The following is a 12,521-nucleotide window of genomic DNA, read 5'->3' on the forward strand; positions in this document are numbered from 1 at the left end:
ATAGGCCTAATTTTACAATATTCCGCAGATGAAAAAATGCAGTCCGTGAGGTTTGTTTTAAATGAGAATTAAAAGACAAATCTTGATCAAATATGACTCCGAGGTTTCTTACGGTAGTGCTAGAGGCCAGAGCAATGCCATCTAGAGAAACTATGTCATCAGATAAAGAGTCTCTGAGTTGTTTGGGGCCAAGAACAATAACTTCAGTTTTGTCTGAATTTAACATCAGGAAATTGGTGCTCATCCAAGTTTTTATGTCTTTAAGGCAGTTATGGAGTTTAGTTAATTGATTGCTTTCTTCTGGCTTCATTGTTAAATACAACTGAGTATGTTGTTACTAATGATGTTACCTAAAGGAAGCATGTATAGAGTAAACAGGATTGGTCCGAGCACAGAACCTTGCGGAACTCCAAAACAAACTTTAGTACGTAAGGATGGTTCATTGCGAACGTCAACAAATTGAAAACGATCAGATAAATAAGATTTAAACCAGCTTAGTGCAGAACCTTTTAAGCCAATTAAGTGATCCAGTCTCTGCAGCAGAATTTGATGGTCAATTGTGTCAAAGCGCGCACTAAGATCTAATAAAACAAGTACAGAGACGAGTCCTTTGTCTGAAGCAATCAGAAGGTCATTTGTAATTTTAACTAGAGCTGTCTCAGTGCTATGATGCACTCTAAATCCTGACTGAAATTCCTCAAATAAATTATTATCCTGGAGAAAATCACACAGCTGGTCATGACTACTTTCTCAAGGATCTTTGACATAAAGGGAAGATTAGATATTGGTCTATAGTTGGCTAACACCTCTGGATCCAGGGTGGGCTTTTTAGTAGAGGTTTAATTACAGCTATCTTAAAAGACTGTGGTACATAGCCTGTTAATAAGGATATATTGATCATATCTAATATATGAGTGTTAACTAAAGGAAAGACCTCCTTAAGTAGCCTAGTTGGGATGGGGTCTAAGAGACACGTTGATGATTTGGATGAAGAAATCACTGCAGTCAATTCTTGAAGAGAAATTGGGGAGAAGCAATCTAAATATATTTTAGATTTTACAGCTGTGTTTGAGGTTAGATAGGTACTATCTGAGGGCAGGAGGTCATGAATTTTGCCTCTAATAGTTAGAATTTTGTCATTAAAAAAGCTCATAAAATCATTACTGCTAAGAGCTAAGGGAATACAAGGCTCAATAGAGCTTTGACTCTCAGTCGGCCTGGCTACAGTGCTGAAAAGAAACCTGGGGTTGTTCTTATTGTCTTCTATTAGAGCTGAGTAATAGTTTGCTCTGGCATTGCGAATAGCTAAAGTATCTAACATAATAAGGCATCTGACACAGACAGACATTTCCCTGAGACCTAAATTCAACAAAGAAGACAATAAGAAGTACTCGTGTTTGGATTTTACTCAGGCTTGTTGCTGATTCAGTCTTCCTCCTACTCATAATGTAATGAACCTCTTCCATGTTGCAGCACTGTGCCAGGATTGTGTTACTGCCGACTGTGAAGTTGTGCTCGGGTTCAAGCTTGTGCCAAGTGAGACAATTTTTTAATCCATTGTCTGACTCAGTAAAAAAAAAAAAAAGTATTAAGTATCAGGCACACGCCTGACTTACATTTTAGGTTTTAAACTTGGCTCACGGCATCAATTCTCATTTTAAAGTGTGTTTTATGCCTGATAACTGCATTTGAGTCAAGCACCTGCACCTACCTCTTTAACTTCCTCTGTCACAGTCCCCACATTTAACAAACACAAATTGAGCGTCCTGCAGAGCAGCATCACATCTCCCTGACCTGCCTTCATGGACAGCCAGGTAACAATTCACTACATGAACACAATGTATGTCAAAGTGAATTCCCAATGTTGTACTTACACTGGACATCTATGTGAACAGCTGTGGAGTTGTTCTTGCCATACTTATTCTCAGACTTGCAGTAGTAGATCCCGCTGTCCTTTAAACTGATATTGGGGAAAGGATATATGTTTTCTGGTCCATGATGCAGTGTTTGGTTCTCCTTGTACCAGGTATAGTTAGCTGCTGGGTTAGCATCACTGCTACAGGTCAGAGTCACTGAACTGCCCTCCACTATCTCAGCAGAGGGACTCACTGACACAGAGGGAAGCTTTGGAGCATCTGGAGGAGAAATGAGAGACAACTTATCAATCTTTGTTTACACACCAGTTTTTAAGTATGGACTGCCAAAGCCAGAAGGTGGTTACTGTGTTATCCACCTACTTTAGAAGTCCTGAGACAGGCTGTTGTCACCTCTACAAAGCTAGCTGTCAGGCTACAGTGACCTCTAACAGACCTGGACATGAAACTTACGTCCTGTATCTGTGAAGAAACTTAGTGGCCTCTAGCTACAGTGAAACCATTTAAGATACTGCACAGTGGCCACCGTCAGGATGAATCCTAAATGGAAGCTGTTCAAACCTTACTTCCATCAGGGGATTACTGTATATTCCTATTACTTAGCTAGTTTTCCATTCTTCTGCTTGTATATAATTTCAGTGTCACAGTATTTGTACTTGTGGTGAAGCTTATCAGACGTGACTGATGGAGCACACCTGCTTGAATAGCTAAAGTATCTAACATAATAAGGCATCTGACACAGACAGACATTTCCTGAGACCTAAATTCAACAAAGAAGACAATAAGAAGTACTGGTGTTTGGATTTTACTCAGGCTTGTTGCTGATTCAGTCTTCCTCCTACTCATAATGTAATGAACCTCTTCCATGTTGCAGCACTGTGCCAGGATTGTGTTACTGCTGACTGCGCAGTTGCGCTCGGGTTCAAGCTTGTGCCAAGTTTCACAACAACATTCTTTTAATCCATCATCTGACTCAGTGAAAAAAAAAAGTATTAAGTATCAGGCACACGCCTGACTTACATTTTAGTTTTTAAACTTGGCTCACGGCATCAATTCTCATTTTAAAGTGTGTTTTATGCCTGATAACTGCATTTGAGTCAAGCACCTGCACCTACCTCTTTAACTTCCTCTGTCACAGTCCCCACATTTAGCAAACACAAATTGAGCGTCCTGCAGAGCAGCATCACATCTCCCTGACCTGCCTTCATGGACAGCCAGGTAACAATAGTGTTTGCCCTAAGCCTCAGCATTGTTTGACACTGTTGTGAAATTAAACTACTATTAAACCACTATTTAAACAACTCAATACAGCCAGACTAACTTAAGCTGTAAACCAACATTACGCTTTACAGAAGCTAGCCTGGCATCAAATCACATCGTCTCCCTCCAACTCTCTGGCAGATTTTGGTTCACCAACTGCCCATTGCAAGTGGAGACAGACGCAGATGCTTCCCCATGTCCACGTGACTTTTTTTAAACCAAACCCCAACTTGAAATATTGTTTAAATCTCCCACACCACGGCTCTGAGAATTACTTTAAACAAATCTGACATGCAGTTTGCTGCTGTGGGAACATACCATGTTCTCTGCTCATTACTGTGTACAAATGTACTGTATGCACTTTGGCCTCAAGAACTCTTCAGAAACTTCTGGCAGGGTGCACTTTGTAAGCACACAAGAAAATGTCTACATGCCCAAATGCAAAACAAATTTTGTGGAATGAGTGCACTTTTTTCCACTTGAGCACCTGCCTCACAAAATGTCTGTGCACAACACTGGTAAGTATTCATGCTTTTTACTTACACTGGACATCTATAAAAATGGATGAAGAGTTAATCCGTCCATGTTGATTCTCAGATGTGCAGTAGTACTTCCCTCTGTCTTCAGAGCTGATGGACATGAACTGATATACACCGTCTGATCCTTGAAGCACTTTTTGGTTTTCCATGTACCAGGTCTTTTTAGCTGCTGGGTTAGCATCACTGCTGCAGGTCAGAGTCACTGAACTGCCCTCCATGATTTTACCAGAGGGATTCACTGACACAGAGGAACTCTTGGAGCATCTGGAGGAGAGATTTCAACAGAGGTTTTTCAAGGTTAAAGGTGTGTTACCACAAAAGAACATATGGTATTTTAGACTTTGAAGGTGCTCTGACAAATGGATGTGTGACTGTTGAGTCCCAAAACTGCATAAAACACCTAAAATCTTCTGGAGCTGCTCACTTAATGACAGCAGACTGTGAATATGGAACTAATCCATCAATCGATCATTTATTTGTCACATGGAGTTATACGAGATACAACTCCAGTGAAATGTGATCCCATCAGCTCCTTTAACTTGTGCACTTTAATTTAGTCCCTTTTAAAGGTCTTTTTACATTGTTAGCTGCTGCTTTGTTATTGTCCATGTTTCCAAATGGTTCCAAGATGGCTGTATGGTTGCTTCTCCCGAGCAGTGATCCACAGCAGGAACAGGACAGCACCTCACATTCCCGCTGACACACCAGTCCTTATTCATTGTAAAGCACACACCTACTCTCCTTCTCTCACCAGAGTCCTCTACTTTGTCAGATCAGCATATTGAAAAAGAGCCTCCTGGTTGAATGGCGCTGTCCAGGATTCAGCCAAGTTTCGGTGAAATAAGGAACCTTACAGTTCATGAAATCTTGTTGGAAAATAATATGGCACGGAGGTCGTCCAGATTGCTTTTCCAACGCCTGTACAGTGGCGAGCAGCTGGGGCCCATTCCTCTTACTTTTTCCTAGATGTTTACTGAACTTTGACTTAGCTACAGTAACTGGCAGAAGTCAGCAGCAGGACAGTTTACAGACTGGTAAGTTGATGTCCTCATCCCGATGAGTGACAGACACACGACACCACCATCCAAGGCCAGCCACAAAAAGCACCACTAACACTTGTGAAGTAGACACAAGAGCCTAAACTTTGCACGAACGTAGCAGAGCTGACAGAGAGGCGACTGCAAACATCCACGCCTACATCAAGCTCAAGCTATATGATAATGAAAGTGAAAATGTAGAGCTGAAGAGAGTAGGTATCATCAGCAAACACTGGACACATTTAAGCTGTATGTTATATTCAAATAAGCCTTTACACTCACATTTCACATCCATGGTGAAGTCATTAGACGTCCTCCTCCCCAGCTCGTTCTCTGCTGTGCAGTAATACTGTCCAGAGTCAGAGGACTGGATGGAGCTGAAGACAAGCTGTGGTCCTTCACTGAGAGGTCTGGGGTTTACTGTCTTGTACCAGGTGTATTTAGCTGCTGGGTTAGCATCACTGCTACAGGTCAGAGTCACTGAACTGCCCTCCACTATCTCAGCAGAGGGACTCACTGACACAGAGGGAAGCTTTGGAGCATCTGGAGGAGAATTGAACATGAATAACTTTAAAAGATGATAGAAGCTGTTTTTTGTCACAGCAGCTTTGTTGAGTTCTGATCCTGGAGCTGTCACAGGTTAGACTCATTAACATTAGTTTTCAACAGCTCTACATATTCTTCTCTTTACATACTGGATGTTTGCTGAGTCAGTCCTGACAGTCCTCTCAGTTAAGATCTAGTTGTTACCACAAGTTACTGGTTGTTCACTTCCTTGTCATGTTTTATAAATTATTCTGTTAATTTTACAGAACAGACTGTGTAAAATTATTGGAGGTGGGAAGAGATTGTTGGAGCAGAACCTATGTTTTTCAGATTCACCACCACTAACATAGAAACAGACCGTCCGTCCGTCTTGAATACGTTTTAAAAACCAGAAACTCCATGTTAAGGTTTTACTATGGAAAATGAAAAGTTCCACAGCAACAGTATCCACTCTGTCTCAGCCAAAAACTGTTCAGTTAACTCCAGCTGGGAGCTATTGGCCATGACATCATCAATACAAGTAATGGAGCATCTCAGTAACAGAAACATTTTTACACTAAACATGTAGCAACTAAGGTTATTACAGTCATTAAAACTGAATAATAATATTAATAATAATGTTAATAATAAACTAGATATACAGAAAATGTCTTAATGTTTACTTAGATTGTGAAGTCTACACAACTGTGAGTCCACTGCTCTCACAAAGTGTTGTGGTTATATTGTAATAGCTAATGTCTTAAATCTTGCTTCTGGACTGAAATAGACTGAAAAACACACTCTGGAAACTAACTGAACTAAATTAAATTAACTAAAATTAAAAAGGAAATGATAATAAAAATAAACCAAAAAAAAAAAAACACAAACGTATAGTAACTCTGAGAGCAACAACATATTTTATATTTCTAATATTACTGAATCAGAAAAATGTTACATCACAGCATGTATCTGAATATTGCTTCTGCTAGTAGTCATTTAACTTTTTGTTTCTCTAAATAGTACTGCTGCATCTACATTAAGATTTAGAAGACTCCAGTGAGGTTTGGTCTGAAATTGTAATTGTGTTGTAATGTCAGAACATATGTGTCTTTTTTGTCCTGACACAGTGGATTAAACTTACACACTGAAGGAGAGGGGAACTCCTCGTGTCCTCTTATAGCACAGGAGACGTTGTCACTAAGACCAAACCAGGCTTTATAAGAAGACGTCTCCACTCCAGTAATTTCCACTTTATTCTTGAACCAGACGTAGGAAAGACGACCAGCTGGACTGCAGCTGCTGTGACACTTCAGCTCTGCCTCAGTAACAGACTGGTAGGCTGTTATTCTGGTCACCTGCACCTGGAGAGCTGGATATGAGAACAAGAAACAATATTATCACTGTGTCTAAAAAACAGATGATGGATGTACATATCATACACATCAACACAACAGTATTAATTCCTATAAGAGGTAGAGAGCATTTGTATCTGTTTATTTATGCAACAGTAATTACACAAACACATTGATCCTTATCCACATGTTGAGTGTTTTTAAATGTACCGTGTTGGTGTATTTACATCAGTCTGTGTTTACCTGTGACAGTCAGAGTTGTACCAGGTAAACTACTCCTCCATTCAAAGCTTGGTGTTGTGAATTTGAAGTGATACTCAGCTGAGTCGCTCTCTCAGGTCAGTGATTCTCAGGGTGGAGCGTCCTCTCTCTGTGTCAATGACCTGAACACGACCTGCAAACTGGGAGTCTTTACTAAGGTCCTCAGGCTGTGAGGGATTCTGCCACTGATCTTTACGTTCAGGACTGAACCAGAATTTGGATTCAACATGATTCTTGTAACTGCTGTAAGTGCAAGAAATGTCCACTGATGAGCCTTTGGAGGCACAGATGTTTCTGTCAGTGTACGTCACTCTGTTGCAGGTTTGACCATCGGCACCTGAAAGATAAAATCATCTTCTGATCATTTTTAAAGTGCAGTCATTGAGGAGTCACAAGTGGGATCTCCATATTAAGGAAACATGAATAACACAGCTCCACTAGATGGTGTTATGTTCATAGATATATGTGGAGTAAACTCACATGTTGGAGGAGAGGGGGAATCCTCATATCCTTTTACAGCACAAGAATAGCTGTCTTCATAATTATAGTTGCTTAAATAAGAAGAAGATGCTTCTGCCTGAATTTTCTGTCCGTTTTTGTACCAGATGAAGGAATAGCGATCAGGTACACAACTGCTTTGACACTTAAGCCAATTATATGATCTGCTCACCTGGAGACCTGGATTTGTGAAGAGGGAACAGGAATGTTATTTTAGACAAAACTGTCAACACACACACACATGCAAATAAACACATCTATATTATTGTTTTCTAGATGTTGAACATTTGTAATTAATTAACATATGAATGAAAATGTTACCTGTGACAGACAAAGTGACTCCAGGTGAACCAGTATAAGCAGTGGGATGGTTTGTTATGAACCTGAACGTGTACTCAGCTGAGTCGCTCTCTCTCAGGTCTGTGATTCTCAGAGTGCAGTAGTTCCTAATCTTATCACAGTCATACTGCACACGACCTGAATACTGTGGGTCTGTTTTCAGATCTACAGGATCATATGGATACATGTTGGCAAACCAGAATGTTTTCGCAACTGTAGCATGAGGGCCAGTTGTGCTGGATGGGTATGTGTAGCTGCAGTGTATTTCCACTGTTGATCCTTTTACAGCACAGATCTTAGTAGAGGTGTAAGTCACTCTCCAGCCATTCTGACCCTGTATCACTGTAACACAGAGCACATCAGGAACCACAATCAGACTCAGAACAACAGAGCAAAGACTGAAATTTTATGAAGGTTCTTCAATATGGAAATCTGTTAGATAATTAAGACACATTACCCAAAACTACTTGTCACTAAAACCTCTTGCTTAATGATTTACAAGGCAAAAATGTATAAAAACAACATGTAACAGGGGAATTGTTTTTCTCTTATGGTCACATGCTTTGTAATGCATTTTTATACTTGTACTTTTTTCCTGTTCTGCTTCCTATCTGTTCACCCTGGTGAGATTAGTGCTGAGATTGAAAAATAAATTTAAGAGGAAACAGACGTGTGAGCACATATTGACACTTGGCTGCTACTGTATGTTATAAATCATTCAAGGCAGATTATTCATCCAGAGAAGTGAAACATCACACCAACATCTGCAAATAACAGAACTGTTGAGAAAGGTTTGGTTCTTATTTTCAGCATTTGGTAGATGTTATCTTGTTCTCTCAAAAATGACATACATTTGTAGATGAACTCTCAACTACAATGACATGCATCAAAGAAGTAGAAGTGATTGTGTTTTATTGATTAGCATCATATCCAACATTCAACTTAGAAAAGTGATGCTTTAGTACTGGTTCCCAACCTGGGGGTCCTGAACCCACTAGGGGTTTTCTTGATTTTAAGGGGTGTAAGAAAACCTTTAAAATATATATACAATAGGTGTATATCTCAGGATCACATTCATTTCTGTGAAGAAAATTATATTATAAAAATTAATTATATTATATTATTCAAGATATAACCTTTTAAAAATCACAGGATAAGTGCAAAGGGAAGACCTGAGGCCTGTACTATGAAGCCAGTCCGTTCTGGTTTGACTAACTCTAACATTGGCCGTCTGGATAACAGATACTACAAAACTGGTTAATAACCAGTTCAGTCAACTCTGTGTTTTCATACCCAGCCACGAGAGCGTTCATGTGAAAGAGACCGGGGTGTTAATTATAAGTGACGTCATCAGAACCATGAATGAAGGAGGCTGCTTCATATGATATGAGATGAGACTGCTGCTACGAGACAATAAAATGTCAGTGACGTGCCATGTAAACAATGCTCTGTAATCTTATCATGAAAAATGCAGAAATATTGGAAATATTTTCCAAAAATATGTATGTGACATTAGTATAGAGTTTTTTTTTACTATTTAGTTGGTGGATGACAAAACTCCTCTGAATATGTCACATAAAACACGTTAAAGTAACACCAGACTGTTTCTGCTGCTGAAGTAAAGAGTGGAAGAGTAGTTAATGACGGATGAGGTCTGTCTGACCCAAATGTTTGTGGATTATTTTACAGATAAAATATGATCTGTTTTATCCTAGTTCTCATCACACAGGCATCTCATGTTATTTTAAGCTGCTGTGATGAATCAGAGTGTAAAATATCAACACTGTCACTGCAACTAAAATGAACTTTGCATAAGTTAAAATGCAGCTAAAATCACATGTTTAGTGATGTAAACAATTTCTCAGTTTGTCAGAAGCTCTACATTAAAACACTTGGAAATAGAATGCTGGAGCAATGAAATGATTCTTCTGACCTATAACAGCATATAAGCTCCTATTTTTTATCTGAGACTCTGGACTTTCATTCATGGATTCATTCTTCCTCAGTGATCTGATTGGTCAGAGGTCGGGGTGTTGACAGGCTGTGATCTGATACCCTGAAGTTAACCTGCTGTTCAGCATCAGTTACCACGGTGATTTATCCCAGTAAAAAGAGAAGCAGCTTCGTAGTACTGAAAGCCCAGAGTTAACCCTGAAGTTACTCACTAACTCCAAATCCTGCTTCGTAGTACAGGCCTCTGAACACAAGCTATATATTTACAGAGACTTCACTCTCTGCTCATCAGCCTCGTCCTGCATTCGAAAAGTATGTAAACAAAACAACCAATATTGATATAATATAGTAATATAACAAGTGTCAGGGAGAGGAATTTCAAAGCACAACGAAACAAAACATAATACTGAGAGAGAACTGTATAAAGTGTTCCTAATAAAAATCAAGCAAACTCATCCCTGGTGCAATACGCAGAAACAATCTGCTCAAAATGCATCTAAATCAGTCGTTTTACACAAACTTCCTGCAGTGATTGTGTTGACTATTTCAGTTAATTGTACAGTTCATCAGTTGTTCTCAACTGTTTGTTATGAATTGCATATGATATGAAATATCCACAAAATATGTCACCCCTTTTCGACAGTCATGGTTTGCTTTTGTTTTGTTTGTTTGGTTTGGTTTGGTTTGGTTTGGTTTGGGCCATCAGCTCAGTGCAGCAGAGATTCCATTCCAACACCCACTTGAAGGCGTGTCTTTAACTGATGACAGCTTGTCTCGAGTGATGACGGTTAAACGCAGCAGGCTGATCCATGGCTAAAGTCCCCTCTTATTTTTATTGCATGTGTTTTTCCACAGCAGGGCAGGTAAAAGAAGTCTGAGCTGTTTACAGAGGTGCAGTAGGAGTCTGTTGTCTGCAGCTCTTCATCAACAATTTAGATTTGTTTTTATTTAAATCTGTGCAATCCATATTTTATCTATGCAACAGCACTTTATGGTAAGCACTTTCCTTTCTTGCACACTAGCTCAACTGGTCTCTGTACTCTGTTCTGTGTACTTGTGTATGTTCTGTTTCTTTTCTTTTTTTCTATTTAACTGGTGTAATATCAACCTGCCAAGGGACTACAGATGGAAACTAGCCTATGACTATAATCTGGCATATTTACATGTATATGTTCATCAATATGCACTGTCCCTTTTCAAATAAATAAATTGAAATTGAAATTGAAACATCTCACTGTGGCTGTTGTTTCTGCTTTTATTCTTCCTCCCTGCTGTATTATTAGATTTGCCTTCGTTGAAGAAAAGGCATCAACACAGTTCCATTAATTCAGCGGTAACACATTTCATTTCCTGTTCTTCACAATAAAAGTCCCCTGTATGTTGAGTTTTCGAGCAGCAACTTCACACAGCTCTTAATACAGCAGATAGCAAACATGAAACAGTAAAATAAAGCAGATATCTAAAGTAAAAACAGGACGCAGGAGAGAAACTAAACTCCAAACCACAGAGATTCACTTAGAAGCTACAAAAGCACTGAGAGCTGAACACAGAGACTTTGAAAAATGTCTTCCTCTCTGACCTCCTGCAGACAGAAGTGAGGAGAGTCCCGCAACACACATGGCTTGTTTTAGGGGGAGAAGCGGGGTCATCGGGGGTTGGCTGCAGTTGGTGAGACATCACCGCTACCTGCTTGAGAGCGGGCAGCCCAGATTTTGGACCCATCGAAAAGAGATCCCTCTCTGGTGCTGCTTGACTTGACAAAGCGCATCTAAACTGATAATGGAAATGCAAATCGGCGTGCATGGTTTGACTCGGCATGGCTAAAACTGATGGTGGAAAAGGCCCATTAGTCAGCGCTCTTCAGTTAACTAAATCATAGAAAAGTCCCTGAAGTAAAAAGGTTGGAAACCACTGCTTTAATTAATTCATTTGTTTTAATATAATTTTTAAAAACAATTTATATCTTGCTCTGAAAAATGCCCGTCAGTGTAAATATAAATATACAGTACCTGGCACAGAGAGAAGGAAGACAACAAATCCACTCGCTGCTGCAGTTAACCTCATCACTGCTCCTCTTATCTGCGTGACTTCAGAGAACAAAAAAAACCCCATCAACTGGTGAACACAGTTGAAGATGCTGTCTGAAAAAGATAATGTTCCTCTGTGGTCAGCACAGTAGCAGAATGCAGAAGTTGTTAAAGAAGGCACACTTCCTTCCTTTTAATGTTATTAGTATGCATGAAGTCAGTAACTGTCTGACTGGAGGAGAAAACAACCGGTTAAAACTTTAAGACAAGAGTTTTCGCACTAAATGGTTTAAATGGTTATACATATCTATAAGAACATGTTTTGGTGTTTAGGTGGTAGTTTATCAGTTTGCATAATGCTAGAGTCAGCTTACACACACTAAAGGACACTGGTAACTCTCATGTCCTTTAAAGCACCAGGGGATGTCTCAGTGATGAAACTGGCCTGTTTAAGACAAGGTTACCTGCATCATTTTCCTCCTATTCTTGAATCAGACGTAGGAAAGATGACCTGCAGCTGCTGTGACACTCTAGCAGTGTTGTTTGCTGATACAGTGTATGTTGTGTTCATCTGTACCTGTGACAATCAGAGTTGTAACAGGTAAACTGCTGTTTGAATTTGAATTTGAAGACATGATACTAGGTTAAATCAGTGGGGCGTCCTCTCTCAGTTTCAACCTGAGCGTAACCTGCACACTGAGAGTCTTCACCGAGACCCTCAGGCTGAGAAGAATTTGGTGACTGTTAGCTCAGACTGACCCAGAATTTCGTTGGAAATACAGATTACCATTATATGTGCAGGAAATGTCCACTAGTGAGCCTTTGGAAGCACCAATGATGCCAGTGAGGTCGTTGT

The 12,521-nt window shown here is 39.7% G+C and overlaps 1 protein-coding gene across 3 annotated transcripts in view; it reads right to left on the reverse strand.

The window, feature by feature from the left end:
* The window catches only part of LOC125885208 (hemicentin-1-like), a 114,013-nt gene that overhangs the window by 42,828 nt on the left and 58,664 nt on the right, over positions 1-12,521 (reverse strand). For all 3 annotated transcript variants that reach the window (XM_049570768.1, XM_049570760.1, XM_049570751.1), the window contains one exon: positions 1,875-2,135. In XM_049570768.1, the coding sequence (XP_049426725.1) occupies positions 1,875-2,135 (261 nt within the window). The remainder of the gene's footprint in view (positions 1-1,874; positions 2,136-12,521) is intronic.

This window comes from Epinephelus fuscoguttatus, linkage group LG3 (genome assembly GCF_011397635.1).
Source record: "Epinephelus fuscoguttatus linkage group LG3, E.fuscoguttatus.final_Chr_v1".
NCBI lineage: Eukaryota > Metazoa > Chordata > Actinopteri > Perciformes > Serranidae > Epinephelus > Epinephelus fuscoguttatus.